Source organism: Anomaloglossus baeobatrachus, chromosome 3 (genome assembly GCF_048569485.1).
Source record: "Anomaloglossus baeobatrachus isolate aAnoBae1 chromosome 3, aAnoBae1.hap1, whole genome shotgun sequence".
NCBI lineage: Eukaryota > Metazoa > Chordata > Amphibia > Anura > Aromobatidae > Anomaloglossus > Anomaloglossus baeobatrachus.
Genome location: NC_134355.1, coordinates 308,516,842 through 308,540,693, shown reverse-complemented (window position 1 = coordinate 308,540,693; position 23,852 = coordinate 308,516,842). Strand labels below are relative to the sequence as shown.

At 44.3% G+C, this 23,852-nt stretch overlaps 1 protein-coding gene across 1 annotated transcript in view; it reads right to left on the bottom strand.

The window, feature by feature from the left end:
* MAN1A1 (mannosidase alpha class 1A member 1) overlaps positions 1-23,852 on the bottom strand; it is a 306,505-nt gene that overhangs the window by 81,863 nt on the left and 200,790 nt on the right. Inside the window, exon 5 of the mRNA XM_075340007.1 lies at positions 12,926-13,020. Within this exon, the coding sequence (XP_075196122.1) occupies positions 12,926-13,020 (95 nt within the window). The remainder of the gene's footprint in view (positions 1-12,925; positions 13,021-23,852) is intronic.

The following is a 23,852-nucleotide window of genomic DNA, read 5'->3' as shown; positions in this document are numbered from 1 at the left end:
CACCAACCCCAGTCAGAAAAAGCAAACCCATTTCTTTCAGAGGATTCCATCTAGAGGCATCACAACCTCCCCACACTGACCATGCAGCAAATAGACACTTTTAGGCTATGTGCACACTAGAAAAGTGATTTTTCTCAAGAAAATTTCTTGAGAAACTTCTGGGAGTTGAAGATTACCGCACCTGCAGTAAAAAAAACGCACCAAATCCGCGGGAAAAACGCATGCGTTTTTTCCGCAGGTTGGTCCCTGCTGTTTTTTATGCTGTAACTACTGCAATAAATAATATAGATAATAGATAGATAATCGATAGACAGATGGGAAGATGGATAGATGAATAGATAGATGATAGATGAGAAAGACCTATATAATTCCCACCCCCCTACATATTCTAAGCTGGCACCCTTTAGTGACTTTCATGTGGCACTAAAGGGTGCCTAGCCTTGTATTTAGCCATAAAATAAATAATAAAAAAAAAACAAAAACACAAAAAAAAAAACACATGAGGTCCCCCCCAGCTTTTGTAGCCAGCTAGGGTAAAGCAGACGGCTGCAGCCTGCAAACCACAGCTGGCAGCTTTACCTTGGCTGGTAACCCAAAACAGAGGGCACCCCACGCTGTTTTGACATTAAATAAATAATTTAAAACAAAAAAACGTGGGGTCCCCTCCAAATTGGATCACCAGCCAAGGGGTAAAATGGACAGCTGTGGTCTGATATTCTCAGACTAGGGAGGTCCACTGTTATTGGACACTCCCCAGTCTAAAAATAGCAGGCTGCAGCTGCCCCAGAAGTGGTGCATCCATTACACGTGCCAATCCTGGCGCTTCGCCCCAACTCATCCCGTTGCCCTGGTGCGTTGGCAAACGAGGTAATATATGGGGTTGATGCCAGATGTGTAATGTCACCTGGCATCAAGCCCTGGGGTTCGTGATGTCACGCGTCTATCAGATACCCGACATCACCAACCCAGTCAGTAAGAAATAAAAAATAGACAACAAAAAAAAGTTTTATTTGAAAAAACACTCCCCACATTCCCTCTTTCACCAATTTATTGAAAAGAAGAATCAATTCCACGTCCGGCGTAATCCAATAAGGGGGAGTCCCACGGCGATACGTACCATAGTCACTGTCCCATTCAATGAAGAACAGAATGTTCCCCATTGGCTGGGAGAGCAATGCAGTGACCTGAGCTACCATTAATAGCCCAGGTCACTGCAGGGGATGACTAGCGCTGCTGTCAGGAGGATAGATGAGATCATTACCTGCTGTGATGATCTCCTGTAGTCCTGCCATTAGCGCTGTCACTGCCTTCTATGCCCGCCATGTTGTCAGCAGTTTCGCGAGAGCCCGTGACGTCACCGCTAGTGACAGTCTCGGGCCGCTCGCTAGACGGGCATAGACAGCGGTGACGTCAGAAGGCAAGAGATCATCACAGCAGGTAATTATCTCATCTCACCTCCTGACAGCAGCGCTCGGCATCCCCGCGGCTGCACGCACTGCTGTGTGTCAGAGTCTGACACTGACACACTGCAGGGCAGGCGGCGGGGCTGGAGCGGGACACAGACTGCACGGGCACCCGCCGGACGTCACACGGAAGTGCTTCTGTGCGGCGTCCAGGGAGTGTGACGTCTGTTTACTCTGCTCCGCTTCCTCTTATGTCATAAATACATCACTTCCTGCAAAACCGCAGGCAGCGATGTACATTACCGCAGGTAAATTGCGGCTATACCGGGGGTATACCGCACATAATTTGCTACCTGCCGGAATTTCGCGATTACATTGCAGTGAATGGAGTGAAATTCCGGGGGTATTCCGCAAGTACCTGCGGAAAATAATGGACATGCTCATTTTCTCAAGAAATTTTCTTGAGAAAAATCCGCAGCATGCGCACAGCTATTTTTTGTTCCCATAGGTTTTGCTGGGAAATGTCTGCAGAAAGATTTCAAACCTTTCTCAAGAAATTTCCGCAGCAAATCCGCAGGTAAACGGCCTGGTGCGCACATAGCCTTAAAGTGAGACAAACTCATGGGCGGAGGTATGTGGATAGCTGGAGAGATGGGCAGGTCTGGCTATCTGTAAACCTGTCCCTGGAACACCCTAATAAAACTGGTGGCACTACAGGTACCAGAGCAGACAGACATCCAAGTATACACCACCTTTGATACATAAGCCAAGTCACAATTCTCATCAATTGTTCCACGTATTCGCAATAGCAGCTAATCAACAGACATAAATCTTCTAAATATCAAGTGGTAAAATAATTAAAATAATCATGAATAAAATATTAAATTTACAATAATAAAATATATCATAATTAAGTTTGGCCTTAAATAACATTCAGGATCTTATTTGAATCATTAGACAAATTAAATAGCCCACCCTTGTTACAGGCTATCAATATCAGATCAGTGAAAATCCAACCCAGGCACCCTCACTGATCAGTAGAACCAAGAGGGAGCCTGGTACTGCAGCTCACTTCCTCTAGTTATATTGGACTGGGTAGCGGCATCAAGTAAAAGTACCCATCTACGGGTCTGTTTACACAAACAGATCGGCAGCACAAATTGACCACTGATTGGTCGTCATTTAAATGCTCACTTATACATGCACACTAAAGAAAACTAAGCACACTGAACGTTCTGTAACAGATCACTCAGTACGCACAGGCTGTCATTGTTTTTGTCAGTGTGAGTTCTGTTTACACAGTATGATGCTCAGTCGGGAACCATGATCTTTTGTGTTGCGCAAAAGATTGTTTCACCTAATAAACAAGTGTTTTGTTCATTCATGGAGTGATTTTCGGTCAAATCAGTTCGATATCGCTGCCATCAGCGGACATTGGTCCAGTAGGGCTGCACGGTGGGACAGCGATAAGCAGTGTAGCTTGCAGCATGCGGTCTTGGGTTTAACACTAGAAGTCCCAGAGGAGTCATTTAACATTTTTACCTTTGGAACCCAGAGACGGGTCGAATGACCTGAAGGATTTTAGCTAACTTCCTATAATCACCGTCTATTGTTCTGTAATTAATGCCATTACTGTCGCACCACAGGAGGTTGTTGTTTTCCATTGAGTTTAGCCATTTAGTTTCTAGTTCGTTCTATTCAGTTTATTGAATGTAATTTAACCCTCTTTCGGGACTTCAGGGGGAGCTCGAAATTTCTGGGACTTCTAGTGTTAAATACCACCAAGGACATCTGCAAGGAGTTTGTATGTTTGCACTGTTTGCGTAGGTTTCCTCCCACGCTCTATAGATAAACTGATAATTATTTAGATTGTGAGTGATTATGATGTCTGTAAAGCTGGGTTCACACATAGCGACAGCGACGTCGCTGTTACGGCACCATTTTCTGTGACGTAACAGCGACCTTGTATGTCGCTGTTATGATCGCTGCTTAGCTGTCAAACACAGCGACGCAGCAGCGATCATAACGTCGCTACATGTGCAGAGAGCAGGGAGCCGCGCACACTGCTTAGCTCTGGCTCCCTGCTCTCCTAGCTACAGTACACATCGGGTTAATTAACCCGATGTGTACTGCAGCTACATGTGCAGAGAGCAGGAGCCGGCAGCACAGGCAGCGTGAGAGCGGCGGAGGATGTTGGTAACGAAGGTAAATATCGGGTAACCTTGGTTACCCGATGTTTACCCTGGTTACAGCTTACCGCAGCTGCCAGACGCCAGCTCCTGCTCCCTGCTCGCTTCATTTCGTCGCTCTCTCGCTGTCACACACAGCGATCTGTGCGTCACAACGGGAGAGCAACAATAAAAAAAACGAACCAGGGCTGTGTGTAACGAGCAGCGATCTCACAGCAGGGGCCAGATCACTGCTTAGTGTCACACACCGCGAGATCGCTAATGAGGTCACTGCTGCGTCACAAAAACCGTGACTCAGCAGCGATCTCAGCAGCAATCTCGCGGTGTGTGAAGCACCCCTAAAGCGCTGTGGAATTAATGGCGCCATATAAGAGATTGAAATAAATAGCATGTAGGGTGCCTTTAGGATAGGTCATCATTATCCAATTAGCAGTAAGTCGCTGTAGTCCTTTGTTTATACAGCTCCCTGAGCAGAATGCACTCACTGCACATATTATATTTAGATTATTACACAACACAGTCATGGCCAAAGATGTTGGCACCTTTGAAATGGTTTCTAAAAGTCAAGTATTTCTCCCAGAAAATGTTTGCAATTACACATTTGTTATACAAAATTCTTTCCTTTGTGTGAATTGGAAGAAAAAAAAATGAAAATTGGGAAGCAATTTCACACAAACACCTCCCCCCCCCCAAGATGGGCTGGAAAAAATTGTTGGCACCTTTCCAAATTTGTAGGTATACAACTTTGTCTCAAGCATGTGATGCTGATCAAATGCACCTGTGCAAGTAACAGTGTGGGCAATATGAGAATCACACCTGAAACTAGATACAAATGTGAGAAGTCTCCATCTTCACATTGTGCGTGAAGATGGAGACTTCTTGAAGATATCTTTATGTACCTTTGTCCAAGCTGTGCAACATACCGGTAGTCAAGAAGTTTACAATCCATGGCACTGTAGCTCATCTCCCTGGACGTGGATATCAGAGAAAAATTGATAAAAAGCTTGCAACGCAGGATTCCGGATGGGGGATAAGCAGCTCCAATCAAGTTCCAAAGAAATTCAAACAGAGGTGTAAGGAGCTTGTTGATGGTTCTAGGATGCGATTGATTGCAGTCATTTATTCCAAAGGCTGTGCAACCAAATATTAAGTTGAGGGAGCCAAACATTTTTTCCAGCCCATTCTTGGAGTTGTGTGAAATTATGTCCCATTTGCCTTTTTTTATTGTGTTGTTCCAATCCACACAAAGGAAATAAATGTGTAATTGCAATCATTTTCTGGGAGAAATACAGTACTTTATTTTCTAGAACAATTTCAAGGGTACCAACAATTTTGGCCATGACTGTGTACATTTATACAGTAGATAGATATACATTCATCTATCTGTATCTATCTATATCTACGCTATAAACTTTTAAAGTCTAGTGGTGTCTGACAAATTATTTAACCCTTCACGACCTTGACTTATATTTACATCAAAGGTTGTGTCCATTGCTTTATGCATTTTTCCTTGAACAGGTCGGCTGATCGGATTAGCCGACCTGTGCCTCTTACAGCTTAGGCTGCTTTCACACTAAGTTTTTTTTTAACATGCGTCATGAACGTTTTTTGCTGTAAAAGTGGATCCTGTTTTTACAAAGAAAAACGCATGTGTTATTTTGCAGGATCCTGTCACTTGAAGTTTATGGGCGGGCACTGGAGTCATGTGATCGGGAGTCAGGGGAACTGAACGTGATAGACTGGGAGCTGGCATCTGACAGCTGTGGACGCTGGTAACCAAGGTAAACATCGGGTAACTAAGTGAAGTGCTTTGCTTGGATACCCGATATTTACCTTGGTTACGAGCCCCCGCAGCTCTCAGGCAGGGGAGAGAGAGGGGGGTGAGAAAGAGGGAGGGGGAGAGAGGGAGGGGGAGAGAGAAGGGAGAGACTAATCACTCCAGGCTAGTTTCTGGGCATGCTCAGTAGAGCAAGCAGGATCCTGTCTATCAGCATGCCAGCGTTCACATACGTTTGCGTGCAGTATAGTCAGGATCAAGTGAAAAACAGTATTTGGACGCAGCTCAAAAATGCTACAAGTAGCGTTTTTGAAAAAAGTTAAACTGCAAGTCGCTGGATCCTCACTATAACGCAGGTGAACGCATGTTGACTTGAGTCCATTGCAAATGCATTGAAATGAAAACGCATTTGCACTGGATCCGTTTTTGCGTTAAAAAAAGGTAGTGTGAAAGCAGCCTAAAGCGATCGGGTGTGTGTGTGTGTGTGTGTGTGTGTGTGTGTGTGTGTGTGTGTGTGTGTAAGGGGGGGGGTCTTTAAAAAGATATAAAAGATCAAAACAAAAAAAAGTTCAAACCCACCCCCCTTTTGCCTTACTGAAAATAAAAAAAAAACAAAAAAAAAAAACAAACATTTGATATCGCTGAGCTCAGATGTCCAATCAATCAAAATTTAAAATAAAAGAACAGTAAACTGTGTAACGATAAAAAAAATTCAAACACCCACCAGAATTACGTGTTATTGGTTATAAAAGTAGATTAAAGCATCAAATCTGCCCAAAAATGGGATCAGTAATAACATCAGCTTAGGGAGCAAAAAAAGCCATTACATAGCCAACGATCCCAAAATATAACACCAGTGCTTGGAAAATGGCACCAAAAGCTAATCTTTATTTATTTATTTTTTTTTAACACAAAAAATTTCAGATTTTTTAAATTTATTTTCCACTACTTAAAAGGAAAGAAAAACTATACATGTTTGGTATCTACGTACTTGTCCTGATTTCCAGAATCATACTGCCTGGTTTTACCATATAGTGAGCATGGTAAATAAAACACCCAAGAAAGAATTGTGGAATTGCACTTTTTTTTTATTTTTTATGACCATATTCCAGTACACTATATGGTGAAATTGCTGGTTAAAATTTAAAAGTACATTTAAAATGTAAAAAGTTAATTTAACAGCGCAAAAACTGAAAATCCCCGGATGGTGAAGGGGATAAGAATAGGCTGCTCCTGCCAGTAACCCCTAGTAGACATTAAGGGGCAAGTAAATATTACTAGTTACTAGTCTAAAATCTTGGAACAAAGCCACAATGATACCTTTGTTTCACAATCAGAAACTTTAGAAAAACGGTTTTTATTCAGAATTTGGACTCCATTTGTGACAAAAAAAATGAAGATTAAAGCAATGGTATGTGTAATTTAAAGCGAACGCGATTCATTTTAGGGTCTCTGACAAACCAATTCATGACACCCAGCACCACAGTGACCTTCAGGCATCCTGAACGGCTAGATTTACAGAAACAATTAAGACAATGGTGGTAGGAAATAGCTTTTTAAAGATGTCTAATAATGGACGTTTCAAGAGTTTTGAGGACAAATGCAATTAGAAATGCCATAAAATGGAGAAAGGTAAAGTGAAACATTCATTTAGCATCAGAGCGATTTAATAGCTTTGCTTACATTACTGCCAACTCGTCTGCCAATGCCATACTGTTAAGTCCTCAAGTGGTTCAAAATTAAATTTGGCTGCTGGTTTTAACTAAATTGTAATTGGAAAATCTAAGTCATAAAATTGAATTAGTTTAGATATTTTGGTATATATTTAAAAGGACATTATACATAAACAATCGAAGACTCAGATAGAGAAATAAAAAAAGTCACGGAAGTTTTTTTTAATTCTTCTTACATCAGGATCTAGAAAAGTATTACCGTACATATCTTTCTAGCCCTTCTCCGTGTAGTGTAGCCCTAGCATGAAATAGGTCATCAATAGGGCCCCCCACACTGATCAATCCACACTGACACACGGGGGTAGGGGGGGGGCGTAACATAGCCCTGAACATTGTTTAGTGGTCACTTCCCAATCTGATGCCTTATCTCTACAGTTGAGCGTGTACCTATCTATTCGTACTGGCTATACTCGCGTATTCATTCCGAATAGCGTGTGCAATGCAAGTCAATGGGGAATAATCGCAATGTGACGAGTAACCCGTAATTCCGCATTATTCGCTACACACACGAATAGTACGGCATTTGGGTTACTCATTGACTTGCATTGAATGCGCTATTTGCAACGAATACACAAGTATTAGACAGTACTCGTTAGGAGTATAGCGAGTACAAACATTTAGCTACTCGCTCAACTCTATTTATCTCCCATTTAAGTGGACGCTAAACAATATGAAAGGGCTGTGGAGTTCGGCCCGCACATCGTTTAAGCCCCCACATATGCAGCCTAATGGTATTGACTGGTTTGGCCAACATACTAATATGTGGTGACCCCAGACAATTATCAGGGGAGCTAAGGATCCGGCATGTCTGATTTAGGTTGTGGTGGAGATAAGCTGCTGGTGGCCCTTAGAGAAGACAGGAACGTGTGGTTCGGCTGCGTTCTTTATGAGAGATGGGTGACAACCATCTCCTGTACATGGCACGGCTTCAGCTGGTCAGTGTAAGGCCATGTGCCCATGGGAACTTGCTTCTGTGGATTTTGCCGCGGAAAACCTGCAGCTTTATCTGGATTTTCCAGATAAATCCGCAGGTTTTAGCATGCACAGACACTCCCCATGTTATCTTATGGGACATGTGGAGTGTCTGTGTCCACGTTGCGGAATGTGCGACTGCGGAATATGTTGCGGATATCCCGCAGCCGCACATAACTGCATGTCAATTATTCCTGCGGATGATCTCATACTTACCTGCTTTGATAGGAGACACCCGGTCACTTTCCCTCGGTGCACAGGAGGCTGGAGCGCGGTTGATCCATGAACAGGAAGGAGGAGGTGGACGGGGCCTGCACGAGCTCCGGTCATGTGACAGCCAGAGGTAGTTTTGGCCCGCCCACCTTCTCCTGCACAGTGTAGAGACGCTGACAGACGCCGGAGAGAAGTGCTACGTGATTGAGGTAAGTATGAACTCCCCCGATCACTCAGCACTTGTTCTGTATTGAGGATGCAGTGCTGAAGATATGGTACTGTGTCCTCAATGCAGAATGCCCGCAGGATATCCACAGGACATTCCGCAAATAAACCGCAGCACTGAAACAGACAAAGTTGTGCTGCGGTTTTCTGGGAGCTCCTGTGGAATGTCCTGCGGATATAACCGCAGGACACTTTCCCCCGTGGGCACATAGCCTAAAGGCCCCGTCACACTAAGCAACATCGCTAGCAACATTGCTGCTAACGAACAACTTTTGTGACGTAGCAGCGATGTTGCTAGTGATGTTGCGGTGTGTGACAGCCAGCAACAACCTGGCCCCTGCTGTGAGGTCGTTGGTTGTTGCTGAATGTCCTGGGCCATTTTTTAGTTGTTGCTGTCCCGCTGTGAAGCACAGATCGCTGTGTGTGACAGCGAGACAGCAACAACTAAATGTGCAGGCAGCAGGAGCCGGCTTCTGCGGACACTGGTAACCACGGTAAACATCGGGTAACCAAGAAGCCCTGTCCTTGGTTACCCGATATTTACCTTCGTTACCAGCCTCCGCCGCTCTCACTGTCAGTGCCGGCTCCTGCTCTGTGTTAGCTGCAGGACACATTGGGTTAATTGACCCGATGTGTGCTGTAGCTAGGAGAGCAGGGAGCCAGCGCTAAGCGGTGTGCGCTGCTCCCTGCTCTCTGCACGTGTAGCTGCGTGCGCTGGTAACCAAGGTAAATATCGGGTTGGCTACCCGATATTTACCTTAGTTACCAAGCGCAGCATCTTCCACGCGGCGCTGAGGGCTGGTCACTGGTTGCTGGTGAGGCCACCAGCGACTCGTGTAGCGACGCTCCAGCGATCCCTGCCAGGTCAGGTTGCTGGTGGGATCGCTGGAGCGTCGCAGTGTGACATCTCACCAGCAACCTCCTAGCAACTTACCAGCGATCCCTATCGTTGTTGGGATCGCTGGTAAGTTGCTTAGTGTGACTGGACCTTAAGTGTTGGGTGTCAGACCCCCACCGGTCACATATTGGTGATCAATTCCATGCAGAGATATTCTTCCTGAAGTATATACCGAACATTAATCGTGATGTATAGTTTGGTGCTCTCTTTTACAGACCTGACAAAGATTACACTACATGAAATACTACTCTCTTCCTTTCCCCATACAAATCCCATTTCATAGGGCAGTAGTCTCATTATCTTTTATTGTTGCCTCAATACAAACTCCTATTCCTATTCCAAACAGGAGATATCTGCTTAGAGAGCTCATTCATATATGGGTGTTAAGCTAAGAATACAAGTAGACCTGAAGATAAAATCTTATTCAGGCATAATCTACTTTCATACTGGGAAATGTATGTCCGTGAAATGAGATTAGTGGAATAGATATGGACTTATTGTGTGAAACTGGAGCTGGCCAGGATGTAAAGACCACCCATTGTCTGGCCAACTTCACAACTGGCACTGGGCTGCATTACATCATTTCTCACAGTACCCAAATCCCATCACTATTTTTCCTAAAACGTCCGGGGGTGTTGTCCACCACTGATTATTACAAGACTCTGTACTAGACTACATCAAGGAATAAAGCATGTGCGCATAATTCCTTAAATATGAAGTGATTAGTAATTCTGCATGACACATTAGAATATGAGGACACATTTATTTCTATGCACACTGCAGAAACTTGACTATTAAGAGGAAAGGAACGTACAGTATCAGCCTCCCAAGCTGTGACCACTCATCTAAGCACAATACCATGCTGCAGTGGAGCATGGAGAGGTCTGGGGCCTGTCATGTAAAGTTCCCCGTGGACAATGATCAGACCAGACATCATTGTACTTGGCTGAACAACTTAAGGGGAATATGTATGGCTGGATATGCTACCTCCTGAATACAGACAGATGTAAGCATATAGCTCAGTCAAGAGCTCCAGTGTCTGATGTTTTGTGATTTACATTTGGTTTCTCCATGCATGGAAAGTAGGCTACACTCCCATCAAGTTTCCCTTTGGGAGAAAAGAAACATACAAAAAGGCTTTTTTATACTGTATAAAAAAAACTTTAACAAAAGACCTCTCACTACATTTTACATGCTACACTGGCCACATCATGGTAACGAGGCTGAATAAAACTTGTGTGTGGATTATCCCTGTGGGAAAGGGAGAAAAAATGGCGCCTTCTGAACACAGTAAGGTGAAAACCAATGTGGCAAAATAAGCAGAGACGTGTCTCACCTGGCGAGGCTGTGCAAATAGTGCACTCCTGCATATACATGAGGCCGACCTAGTATGCTGGTGGGCTATCCTCCAACAGAGAGCAATACAAGGTACGACATCCAGGTACTAGCCGATCCCAGATAATGAAGATCCAAATGTTCTCCAGGAATCAGCAAAGAGGATTAGGCCCCTTTCACATTGCGTTTCAGTGGCTCAGTCGGGGCATACGTCCGAAATCCTCCCCCACAACACACGTTTCAGATGTATGCACCGACAGGGCCATTGAGTATAATTGAGCAGACAGAGCAAGCGGATTGCTCTGTCTTGCACCATTTTTGGGTGTATACGTTTTTGCAAGAGGACACCAGAACGTAGTCTGCCACGTCTTGGCATCCGCCTGCAGAAAGTGTATAGACCCGAAAATGGTGCAAGACAGAGCATCCGCTTGCTCTGTCTGCTCCATTATACTCAATGGCCCTGTCGGTGCATACAGCTGAAACACACTTTGTGGGGGAGGGGCGGGATTTCGGACGTATGCACCGACAGAGCCACTGAAACGCAATGTGAAAGGGGCCTTACAAGTCATAACCACATTTTTCACGTTCGTTTTTTTTATATTTCTCATCTATGCTACAGAGATATTAGCATATAAACTTTACAATTAAATTTCAAATATAGCCAAGGGGGTGTTACCGATGATTTCTGGAAGAGTTCTCTTTTTTCCTCTGTATGACATTTTTCAAATCAAACAAAAGCATCATGCAAGTAAAAGTGTCCCCAGAAAGGTTTAGAACCGGCGTTCTGTGTGATGTGATAAGACTGATGCGTCCAACAGGGTCACACAGATCTCACTACCGGCAATTAATGACAGTACCAGTACAAGGGAAACTTAGGAATAGTGTGTCATTATATACACCGCTCTGCATTTATCTCACACACTGATTTGCTATACTCCCTCTGTCCTCAGATCTCACTGCTGGCAGTTACTGCCCGTACAAGTGAAAGGGAAGAGAGCGTGCTTTGTTATTAAAGGGAATCTGTCACCAGGTTTTCTACCTCATCTGAGAGCTGCACAATGTAGAGACGGAGACCCTGATTCCAGTGATGTGTCACTTCATGAGCTGTTTGCTGTCAATTTGATAATCAATGTTTGTAATTTTGATAATCAATGTATATGAAATTATAGAGAGCTCAGGAATATGCTGGACTACCTGGCAGCACGCCATGTAGTCCTCTAATGATAAAATCACTGATTAATTAGCAGTAGATTATCAAAACTACACTAAGTAGCCCAGTAAGTGACATCCCTGGAATCAGGATCTCTGCTGCTCTTAGATTAGGTGGTAAAAATCTGGTGACAGATTCCCTTTAAACACACCACTCTCCATAGTTTGATTACAAGTGCCAGGAGGAGACCACAGCTGAGAGTCTGGGACAGATGTAGAGCAGTGTATGTAATGCCACACAGCTCTGCTCTCCTCCAGGCACTTGAAATCATAGTTTGTTCCAAAAATTAAACATATCCGACCTGGTTAGATACAGTCGTTTTAACTGAGCACTGATCTTCTCTGGGGGATTTTTTTTCTTCCCCTCATGACGCAGCCCACTTATGATTAGACAACACCATGCAGGGGGAAAGTAAATAGCCACAGAAAATAATCTCTGCTAATGCCCCCTTGATTAAAGTAGAAATTAGCATATAAAGTCTACAAGCCAATATTTCCACACTGGACATAAAAACCCTCAAATAAAAACCTGTTTTATACAGATAACTTCAGCATCATGTGGCCAAAAAAAAAATAAAAATGTAAAAATAGTGAAAGATGATCTTTAATACAGTTCCTCGAACATCCTTACTACGGCAAGAATTCGGAAATGTACATGGCAGAGTACAAACGTTAATGTCTCAAGTACCCATCATTCCTAATATCATGACAAGTCATTCTGGCACTCTACAGCAACGTGTAGCATAAAGACAATCACTTAACATCTACCACCTCAGAAGACATTTCCACTGGCAGATTGCTCAAGGGCTACTGAAGAATTTCTGGCACAGGGAGAATGGTGTCTTACTTTTATAGTTGTATAATAAAGCTGGATAAAAGGAACCTTATCTAATGCAGAAAAAGAAATAAGCAAAGATAAAACGAAACCATATATACCACTGAAACAGAACACACATAACCTAACGATTTACCTCTTCATGTTTAACAGCGCCCAAGGAATTCCAGTCGGTGTATTGAAAGCAGGCAAGAGTTTCTCTCCAAGTTCTACTGCTTTTCTTCTAAATATCTATTAAATAAGAAAAACAATCTTTCAGCGCTTGTATGGCATCTAAAGCACTTTCTACAAATGTCAATATAAGCCCATTTCCCGACGTTCATGTAGGAATCATTCCTGTGGTGACTTACTAATATTTTAATATATAAATATAGAATAAACAGTCTAGAAAGAGTTTAAATGGGTTTTCTGGTTATAGCGAAGCACTCCTGTGTTCTGTATGTCAGAGTCATGTCTCGTGGTGGCTTATCTACAGGAGAACAAAAGTGATTGTTAGTCCGAAATCGTACATGCTCCATTGACCTATGTCCAGAAAAAGATGACGAAAATTGCGTTATCGGGGCCAATGTGACATTGTTATGACACGCAAGCCCTGCACCCAATCAGCACTGGCTTCCTTCTCCCCACTTTTGGACATTTAAGGCTGCTGTCACACTTCCGTTGCTTTGCATCAGTCACAATCAGTTTTGTGACTGATGTGATGGATGCGTTGGAGATTGTGGTACAACTGATGGGACAGATCCGTTAAAAAAAAAAACCAAAACTGATCTGTTGTAGCAGCTTGTACTTGGCAAAACCCAGCTATGGCCGCTGGTAACCTGAGTGACATCACCGCTGACAGCGCGACTCACTTCAGTTGCTGCATGGAGCTCACAGCGAGCGGCGGTGTTCTACGGCCGCTCCCGTCAGCTTCCGATGTAGCAGAACTGGATGCGTCGTGGGACCTCGTGTGTATTACGCCGGACCTGGAGGGGTATTTAGGGATTAATAAAGTGGTGAAAGAGGGTGTTTTTTTTTGTCTTTTATTTAAAAAAAAGGATTTTTCGGTGTTTCTGTTTATTTACTTTCACTACAGTTTAGTGATGGGGGGGTTGTCTCAGACGCCTGCCATGGTTAACCTAGGACTTAGTGGCAGCTATGGGCTGCCATTAACTCCTTATTACCGATTGCCACCGCACCAGGGCAATTCGGGATGAGCAGGGTAGAGTCCCGGGACTGTCGCATCTAATGGATGCGGTAATTCTGGGCAGCTGCTGGCTGATATTTTTAGGCTGGGGGGCTCACCATAACGTGGGGCTCCCCATCCTGAGAATACTAGCCCTCAGCCGTGTGGCTTTACCTTGGCTGGTATCAAAATTAGGGTGTGGGGGGGACCCCTCACCATTTTTTTTAAAAATCATTTATTGTACTGCCCGATATATACCCGCCCACTGGCGGCTGTGATTTGTTGCAGTGAGACACCTGTCATTCAGCGTGGGGGCTCATCTGACTGCAACCAATCATAGGCGCTGGTGGGCGGTGGAAACAGTGACTATGAGATGGAATAAGGAGCGGCCAGCATTTTCAAAAGCGGGGGAAGCCGCTGGAGCAGTGTGACAGCCGTGCAGCGCTGTGTCAGTGATCAGTGAGTAAGAGAGGGGGTGAGAGAGAGAGAGAGACCGACAGATTTTCTAACCAGAAAGGAATTTACACATCTGAGCATGCTCTGTTGCTAAAAGACGGAACAGTCACCGGAATTGGATGGGTTCAGGCGCCCATAGGAGAGCGAGAGAGCGAGAACGAGAGCGCGAACGCAAGAGAGTGAGAACGAGAGAGCGAACGCGAGAGCACGAATGCGAGAGTGTGTGAGTGAAAGAGATTTTATGACAAGCAATTAATTTATATAACTTCTGGGCATGCTCAGAAGTAAAAACCGGATACGGTACATGCTTCCAGTGTTTGATGCATGCCACTGGATTCGGTGCGCATAGACTTTTATTATGCACCATGCCGCAGAGCTCCGCATGCGGCGCTATGCAGTTTTTGACCACTGGCAAAAAACGTTCCTCTCTGCGTCCTGTGCGGCCACCGGAGTGATTATTTTTGCCGCAACCGGCAAAAACTGGATCAAACGCGAGTACATGCGGCACAATCCAGCGCTAATAAAAGTCTGAGGAAAAACCATACCCAGCGGAAAAAAAAAACTGATGCGTTTTTTCTGCAACGCGCCGGATTGTGCCTGATTGCAAAAAACTGATTTGTCAAAGCAGCCTTAGGGTACTTTCACACTTGCGTTGTTTTCCTTCCGTCACAATCCGCCCTTTTGGAAAACAGCGGAATCCGTTAACGGATTCCGCTGTTTCCCATAGCCTTGTATGGATGACGAATTGTGCCAAAAGGACCTGCGTTGCTACCGCTGGGCGACGCGCCGTTGCTTCCGCCCAGCAGGAGGAACGCAGCATGTAACTTTTTTTGAGCAGCGAAATCCTTAGGATTTCACTGCGCATGCTCTCTCTGGCTCCCTGCACCCGTAACAAAGATAAATATCGGGTAACCAAGCAAAGTGCTTTACCCATATTTACCCTGGCCACGTGTGCAGGGAGCCCGACACTTCCCCGCTCAGCTCCGCCCCCTCCCGCACTCCATACAGCCAAAATTATATTATATTATATTATATTAATATATATATATATATATATATATATATATATATATATATATATATATATATATATATATATATATATATATATATATATATATATATATATATATATATATATATATATATATATATATATATATATATATATATATAATACATGCATATATTATACATACATATATTATACATACATACACACATATATATATATACACACATATATTATATATAAACATATACACACACACACACACACACACACACACACACACACACACACACGTCCTCAGCACCATGGCCCCGCTCGGCTCCACCCACTCTGCCCACATTCTCGGCGGCCGAGCGATCAGCTGATCACCCGGCGCTGGGAGCGATCAGCTGATCACCCGGCGCTGGGAGCGATCAGCTGATCACCCGGCGCTGGGAGCGATCAGCTGATCACCCGGCGCTGGGAGCGATCAGCTGATCACCCGGCGCTGGGAGCGATCAGCTGATCACCCGGCGACCAGCTGCTGGGAGCGATCAGCTGATCACCCGGCGACCAGCTGCTGGGAGCGATCAGCTGATCACCCGGCGACCAGCTGCTGGGAGCGATCAGCTGATCACCCGGCGACCAGCTGCTGGGAGCGATCAGCTGATCACCCGGCGGCCGGCTACTGGGAGCGATCAGCTGGTCACCCGGCGCTGGGAGCGATCAGCTGATCACCCGGCGGCCGGCTACTGGGAGCGATCAGCTGATCACCCGGCGGCCGGCTACTGGGAGGGAGAAGGAAGACTGTGCTGATTAGGTGCAAAGCTCGTATGTCATGTCACATAGACCTCGGGAACGCGCGTTCCAACATCGCTGGAACTTTGCTGGCAGTGGAGGAGAGTATAGGCTTTTTTTTTATTTTTATGGGGGTGTAAATGGGGAAAGAGAATGTGTTGTCCAAGTAGTGGACAACCCCTTTAAAAGGTAACCTGTATGCATGCGAGTCAAACTGCCATATTAAATGCAGCTTGGATCAGGGATGGGCACCTTTAATAGAAGAACCTGCATTTTACTCTGAAACACTATACTGTTTCTGATAAAATTCCCTTTAAAACATGGAACCTGCAACGACCATGTGGTCCCTTGCAATTGATTGCAGGTCTCTACCTATGTATGTGCAAGGTTCATGTGGAATTTTCCTTTAATTGTAAAGTAGCATTGTGTTGGCTATGCAACCATAAAGGAAGTAAAGAGGTACTTAAACGGGTAGTTTACTATAAAGTAACCAAAAAGCCCCATTAAAAATCTCATCTATATTATGAACATATTAAAAGGCATTGAATAAACAGTGACTAGGTATACAGTAAATGTGTATTCACCTTAAAGGGAAGAATAGCCAAAGGAGGCAACTACCCTTGAATTAGTTGCGTGGGATCCATCGGACCACAAGTGAGTTTGTGGTCATCATTTTTTCCACAAATAGGGAAGGTAGATAACCCTTCGTTTTGGTAGCTTCTTAGCTCGGGCACCCCTCCTTAGTGCATCTCGAGATGCTGCGTTGAATGGACATACCACAGTGTAGGGAATAAACTGTCCCCAAAAACATCCCTACCTAAATGTATTTCTCCTTTTACCCTTTTGGGGTTTTTTTTTGCCCTGTCCTAAATAGCATTAGGTGATGCATCAGATGGAAATTGTCCTCATTAAAGTTGTGCGTGTAGACTGATTAGTATACAGTAGGAACACATGCGGTTTTCCTTGAGCACACATTGTGTGGAATGAATTTGCGTTCCAGTGCATATTAAGTATACATATCAGTTGGTGACGTCTGAGGAAATGACAGTGCTTTCTGACCTTATTTGAACTGCCCGACACCGCTGATAAACACGCAGCATCATATTGTATCTCATTGCGGCCATAGGAGTGTAGCTGCTCATTGATGGCACTTCTTTCAATTGATTAGTCCCCTCATGACTCCTGAGTGAAACGCGTTAGGTCCAGGAATGATGGACCTAAGAAATATGCATTATTTCTATTTAGAAATCCCAATGCATAACACTATGTGATGGTTGAGGTTATGCATGGGACGGTATAGGAGTTCCTATATTTAAATGATCATTTGTGGCTTGTGGTTGTTAGTAACATGGACTTATTTTGGAGTATCTCATAAGGATGTGTTCACATATTGCTACTTTTTTCTGCAGACAAAACTTGCTTACAAAAAGTAGGTTTTGCTGCAGATTACATGTGTCATTTATCTACACTGCTTGTTTAAAGGGGTTATCCGGCTTCTTTTGACTTTTTTTTTATTACCCTATTGGGCTACATTGGGGCAGGTAAGTAGATAGTGAGCACTTACCTGCCCTCCTGTCAGCCCCTCTCCCCCGGCTCAGAGTGGTCATGTGACCGCTCCTGCAGCGATTTTGCTGCTTCCGGTCATATCATGTCAACATGGGCTGGACCATGTTGACATGCAAATCTGGAAAAGCATGTCGCCTCCCTGCTGGGCGGCACAGTGCGATGAGCCCCGCCCCCCCTTCCCTGCACCCTCCCACACATTCCCATGCATCCCTTACTCTCCCCGCAACCTCCCCCTGCACTGCTGTGGGGTCCGTGACCTGGGGGAGGGGCCTGGCGGCAGCTTCAGCGGTGTCAGCGCCAGCACCGGGCCCCTGCTCAGGATCACACATTCAAATGTACCGGCATCACAGATCACAGATGCCGGTACATTTGAAAGCTCTGATGAGAAGCAGCGCTGCTTCTCATCACTGTCCCGCTGTCTGTGCTCTATTCAGCACAGCGGTGACGTCACTACTGTGCTGATATGTCCAGAGCACAGACAGCGTGCGAACGTGCAGGAGCGGCGGGGACCGAGGACGGGTGAGAATGTACTCCCTACATGTGTTCCCTATGGGGGTAGGGGGGTCGGTACAGAGCGCCATATGTGTGCGTGTGCGGTGCAGAGCCATATGTGTGCGGTGCAGAGCCCGATGTGCGTGTGCGGTGCAGAGCCCGATGTGCGTGTGTGCGGTGCAGAGCCCGATGTGCGTGTGTGCGGTGCAGAGCCCGATGTGCGTGTGTGCGGTGCAGAGCCCGATGTGCGTGTGTGCGGTGCAGAGCCCGATGTGCGTGTGTGCGGTGCAGAGCCCGATGTGCGTGTGTGCGGTGCAGAGCCCGATGTGCGTGTGTGCGGTGCAGAGCCCGATGTGCGTGTGTGCGGTGCAGAGCCCGATGTGCGTGTGTGCGGTGCAGAGCCCGATGTGCGTGTGTGCGGTGCAGAGCCCGATGTGCGTGTGTGCGGTGCAGAGCCCGATGTGCGTGTGTGCGGTGCAGAGCCCGATGTGCGTGTGTGCGGTGCAGAGCCCGATGTGCGTGTGTGCGGTGCAGAGCCCGATGTGCGTGTGTGTGGTGTGCAGAGCCCTATGTGCATGTGTGTGGTGTGCAGAGCCCTATGTGCATGTGTGTGGTGTGCAGAGCCATATGTGCGTGTGTGTGGTGTGCAGAGCCATATGTGCGTGTGTATGGTGCAGAGCCATATGTGTGCGTGTGGTGTGCAGAGCCATATGTGTGTGTGGGGCTGTTATTTGCAATGTTGTAGTGATAACAGGTCAGGTGCTGGGGAAGAATACTGACAGGGAATGTGTGTGCAGGGGGCGGGCAGGGGGCAAGGCTGGACACTGGGGAGGGGCTGGACACTGAGGCCGGGCAGTGCCAGCTGTGACTGGGAGGTTTGGCACAGGTAGTGGTCAGTTTGCTAGAGCTGAATGTAAACAAAGAGCTGCAGAGAATAAAGGGTGAATTCAAGAGGAACAAAAGTTAGAAAACGAAAAATAATGTAGGGGTGTTTTATACGACAATACATCACAGATTAGCTTAACAAAAATTTTTGAGTTTATGTCGGACAACTCCTTTAACAAAAAAAAAAAAAAAAAAAACACACCAAAAAGCAAAAATGCATGGTTACCTTTTCACACTCATTGCTTTCTATGGTGAAAAAAAGCTGCAAAAACGCTCAAGGAAGCGGAGTTATGAAAAAAACAGCAATTTTCCAACTCCATCTGAAAAAACCCAAAGCAATGGTGCATTTAGAGAGTTTATTTCCTCTATTAATGACCTCCTTTGGATGTCACTCTTTACGGCTTATATACCTTTCTACCTAGTCACTCGTATTCAGTGCTTTTTAATATATTCTAATATTCTATATTTAATATATTCTAAGATTCAATTTATTTATTTTTTTAAGTTTTTTTATTGGTTTAACTAGAGCCCATCACAAATTTGTATGGTTTTCGTCTAGTTTACTAGAAAGTATCCATGTAGGTAAATGCATCAGCCAGCAGCTTACTCCTAAGGCTATGTTCACACACTGCAACTTTTCTTAACCAAAAAGATGCAGCATTTGTGGCTCAAAAAAATGCACCAGTGGCAAAAACGCATGCATGTTTCACACATTTTTACCGCATTTTGTCCATTGCGTTTTTTTAAGTCAAATCCATTGACTGGAAGGCCTCAAAAATGCTGCCAAACATGCAGAAAGAATTGACAGGCTGCATCTTCAAAAACGCAGCCAAAAAAAAGATGCACAGTGTAAACAGCAAAATAGAAATCTCATAGACTTTGCTGGGGGAAGGAAATGCATGCATTTTGTTGCATCTTTGTAACACCAAAAACGCAGTAAGGCTATGTTCACACAGGGCTTCTTTTGCTGCTTTTTTAGCTGCAGATTTGCCTTGGTTTTATGCAAATCCTTGCTAATAAAAAGCTGCTTTTTACAGTCCCAGCATAGTCTAAAATTTCTGAAACATGCACACACAAACATCAGGTTTTTTTTCCTGCCTGTTTTGTTAAACACCTGCGTTTTTGGTCAGGTTTTTAAACAATGATCATGTCAATTCTTTGCTGCAGATTTGCTGCGTTTTTTTTCATTGATACAACCCATTTTGTAGAAAAAAAAAAAAAAAAAGCAGCAAATCAGCATCAAATCTGCAGCAAAAACGCATGAAAAACGCACCAAAAACGCAGACAAAGGAGATTTCCTGCCACAAGATCAGGTTTTGGTGAGGAAAAAAAACTTACCAAAAAGCCCTGTGTGAACATAGCCTAAAAGATGCAGTGTGAACATAGCACAAGATATTCACTTTTGCAAACACTAGTCTGTGAAAACCAAGATGTATGGGTTCTCAGCCTGAAGATTTCAGCCAAGAGGTCCTTGTAGACAGATTAATTAAAGCACATTTACACCATGCCGGACAACCATTTTAACAAAGCAGCCCTTTTATGGCTTGATGCAGGCTGGCCTGTGAGTGGAGCTGAAAACCCTGTACCAGACTTCTACAATTATCTGGAAAGCAGGCCATGGAGATATTTATGATTGAGCGCGTCGGACTATATCCATATGTATGAGCTACCGAGCCAAGCAGCCTTGGGTATTCATGTGCTATTGAGCTAAAACAAAATAAATTAAAGGAAATAAAATTAAGATATATCATGAAGTTGTGAGATGCTGTGGTAGGCTATAAAACAGCATTATGTGGCAAGTTAAAAAAGGTGCTGCACAACATGAAAATCCTACTGAAGGCTGGGGCCCTGTTCACATGATTCTCTCCCGCAATGTGTGACTGGGAAAGCTTCCAACAGGCTGTATTTATTCGGTATTTGTCACAGCCTCTAGAACAGCGCCATTTGTCACCATTGGCAGCCTATTAAAGCCACCCTTTCCTTTAGTAAAAATTTGTATGCCCCACCAAACAATTGTAAGACATCTTTTCTGTCACAGAGGTTGTGGCTACAGTCCAATACAATGGTCACGGCAGAATGCCCTTACAGCTGTCTTCGCTCCCTCCTCATTGATTGACAGCTTTCCTTTTACAAGGATTGGAGGAAAAAAGTGGGTGGGAAATTGTACTGAACTGCTAGGCCATGCCAAGGGTGCACCAAGCGCCTGTGCTTCATTTCACCATTCATGCTGTGCTAACACATTTTTTGTCCTGAGGTGATGCCTCTTCCTCGAAGGCCTCCTTCACACATCCGTGTCTCCAGAACATGTGACGTCCGTTTTCACAAGTACTGGAGACATGGACACCAATTAAAATCAAGGGGTCTATGCACATATCCGTGTTTTGACATGGACCATGTGGAGCACACACACACACACACACGTGTCCGTGTACTCCATACGGCGACGTGTCAGTTTTCTGCTAGCAGCACGGGTGTCACATGGACCGCACATTGATGTGATCCGTGTGACATGTACCGGAGAAAACACAGGTCACATAAAAATAAAGCATTTTTATACTTTGCTGTCTCCGGTGCTGCTGTTGCTTCCAGGCCCGATCACTGTGCTCATTGCGTATTCACTGCATTCAGCGCAGACTCAGAAGCTACAGCATTGCAGGAGACAGTAGCGCTGGGGACAGGTAAGTATACCAGCTCATGCTGTCTGTGTGCTATGCGTATGTTACACAGATAGCACACGGAACACACATGGCCACACACCTACACCACGGATCATGGAAAACGTGTGAGGGAGGCCTAAAGCATACCATTGGTGTCGCCTCTATATATGCGCCATACGACATGAATATTTTCATATTGTGTACTTCTGCAAACAGTACTGCCTATTTTACAGAATGGGCAACAGTAAGATTTCAGATGTAAAGATGTGAATAAATAAAATCCGTCAAACAGAAAGCCAATGTGAGGTTTCACATTAGGCACACTGATAGAACCAGACGTAACACTAAACAAGATGCATTACTTTCTTTGCAATGTTCAGAGCCATCTCTCAAAAGACCACAAACAGAATCTCTGTCAGTAAAGAAAAAAATGGATAGAGACAGACAATTTCGCTTTCATAACAGATTATTAAGAAACCTTAGCACGAATGATTCAATAGGTTTGCATTCACTTTGTTCCCAAAGACACGAGAATGTTTGCAAAGGACAATGCAAAAAGCAACATGCAACCTTTAGGAGTGTAAAAAAAGTAGAATTCATATACAGTCATGGCCAAAGTGTTGGCACCCTTTAAATTGTTCCAAAAAGTGAAGTCTTTCTCTCAAAGAATTATTGCAATTACATTTTGTCATACACTGATTTCCTTTGGGTGTATTGGAGCACAAAAAACCTAAAAACTGCAAATTGGACATAATTTTACAAAAAAAAAAAAAAATGAAAATAAAAAAAATAAAAAATGGAGATGACAAAATAGATGCCCCTTTTTCAAAATTGTGGGTAAAGAACTCTGTTTTAATCATGTGATGCTCGTTCATAATCCCATGTGGCAAGTAACACGTGGGCAATATGAAAATCACACCTGAAAACAAATAAAAAGGAGAGAAGTGGAGTCATTCATTGCAGTGTGTGTGTGTTTGTGTGTGTGCTACACTTAGTATGGAGGACAGAAAGCGGAAAACAGACCTGTGAGGATTTGAGAACCAAAACTGTTGAAAAATATCAACATACTCAGGGTTACAAGTCAGTCTCCAGAAATCTTGATATTCCTTTGTCCACGGTGCGCAACATAAATTAAGAAGTTTACAACCCATGGCACTCTAGATCATCTCCATGGACATGGATGGCAGAAAAAAATTAATGAAAGGTTGTAGCGCAGGATAGTCCGGGTGGAGGATAAACATTCCCAAATAAATTTACAAAGAAATTCAAGCCTTCCTGCGGGAGGAAAGTGCATCAGTGCCAACTATCTGTCGACATTTGAATGAAATTAAATGCTACAGCAGGAAACCCAAGATGACTGCACTGCAGACAGACACAAAAAAAGCTAGACTGCAGTTTTTGGCAAAATGTATGTAATCCAAAATCCTTCTGGGAAAGCGTCTTGTGGACAGATGAGATCAAGAAGCACATCATTCTACTGTTCACAGAAAACAAAATTATGCCTACAAAGAAAAGGACACCGTACCTACAGTCAAATATGGTGGAGGATCAAAAATGTTTTGCCACCTGTGGCACTGGGTGCCTTGACTGTGCAAGGAATCATAAAATCTGAAAATTACCAAAAGGATTTTGGGCCATAATGTGCACGGTGTCAGAAAGCTAGGTTTCAATCCTAGTTCATAGGTCTCCCAGCAGGACAACGATCCAAAACATATTTCAAAAAGCCACAAGAAATAGATAGAAACAAAGCACTGGAGAATTCTGAAGTGGCATTAATGAGTTCAGCTGTAAATCCAATTGAACACATGTGCACAGATCCTAAAATTGCTGTTGGGAAAAGGCACCGTTCAAATATGAGAGACCTGGAGCAGTTCGCAAAAGAAGAGTCCAAAATTCCAGATGAGAGGTGTAAGAAACATGTTGATGGTTATAGGAAGCGATTGATTGCAGCTATTTATTCCAAAGGCTGTGCAGCCAAATATTAAGTTGAGTGTGCTATTTTGTCTTGCTTATTTTTGGGCCAAATTTGCCTTTTTTTTCCCTGTTTGTTCTT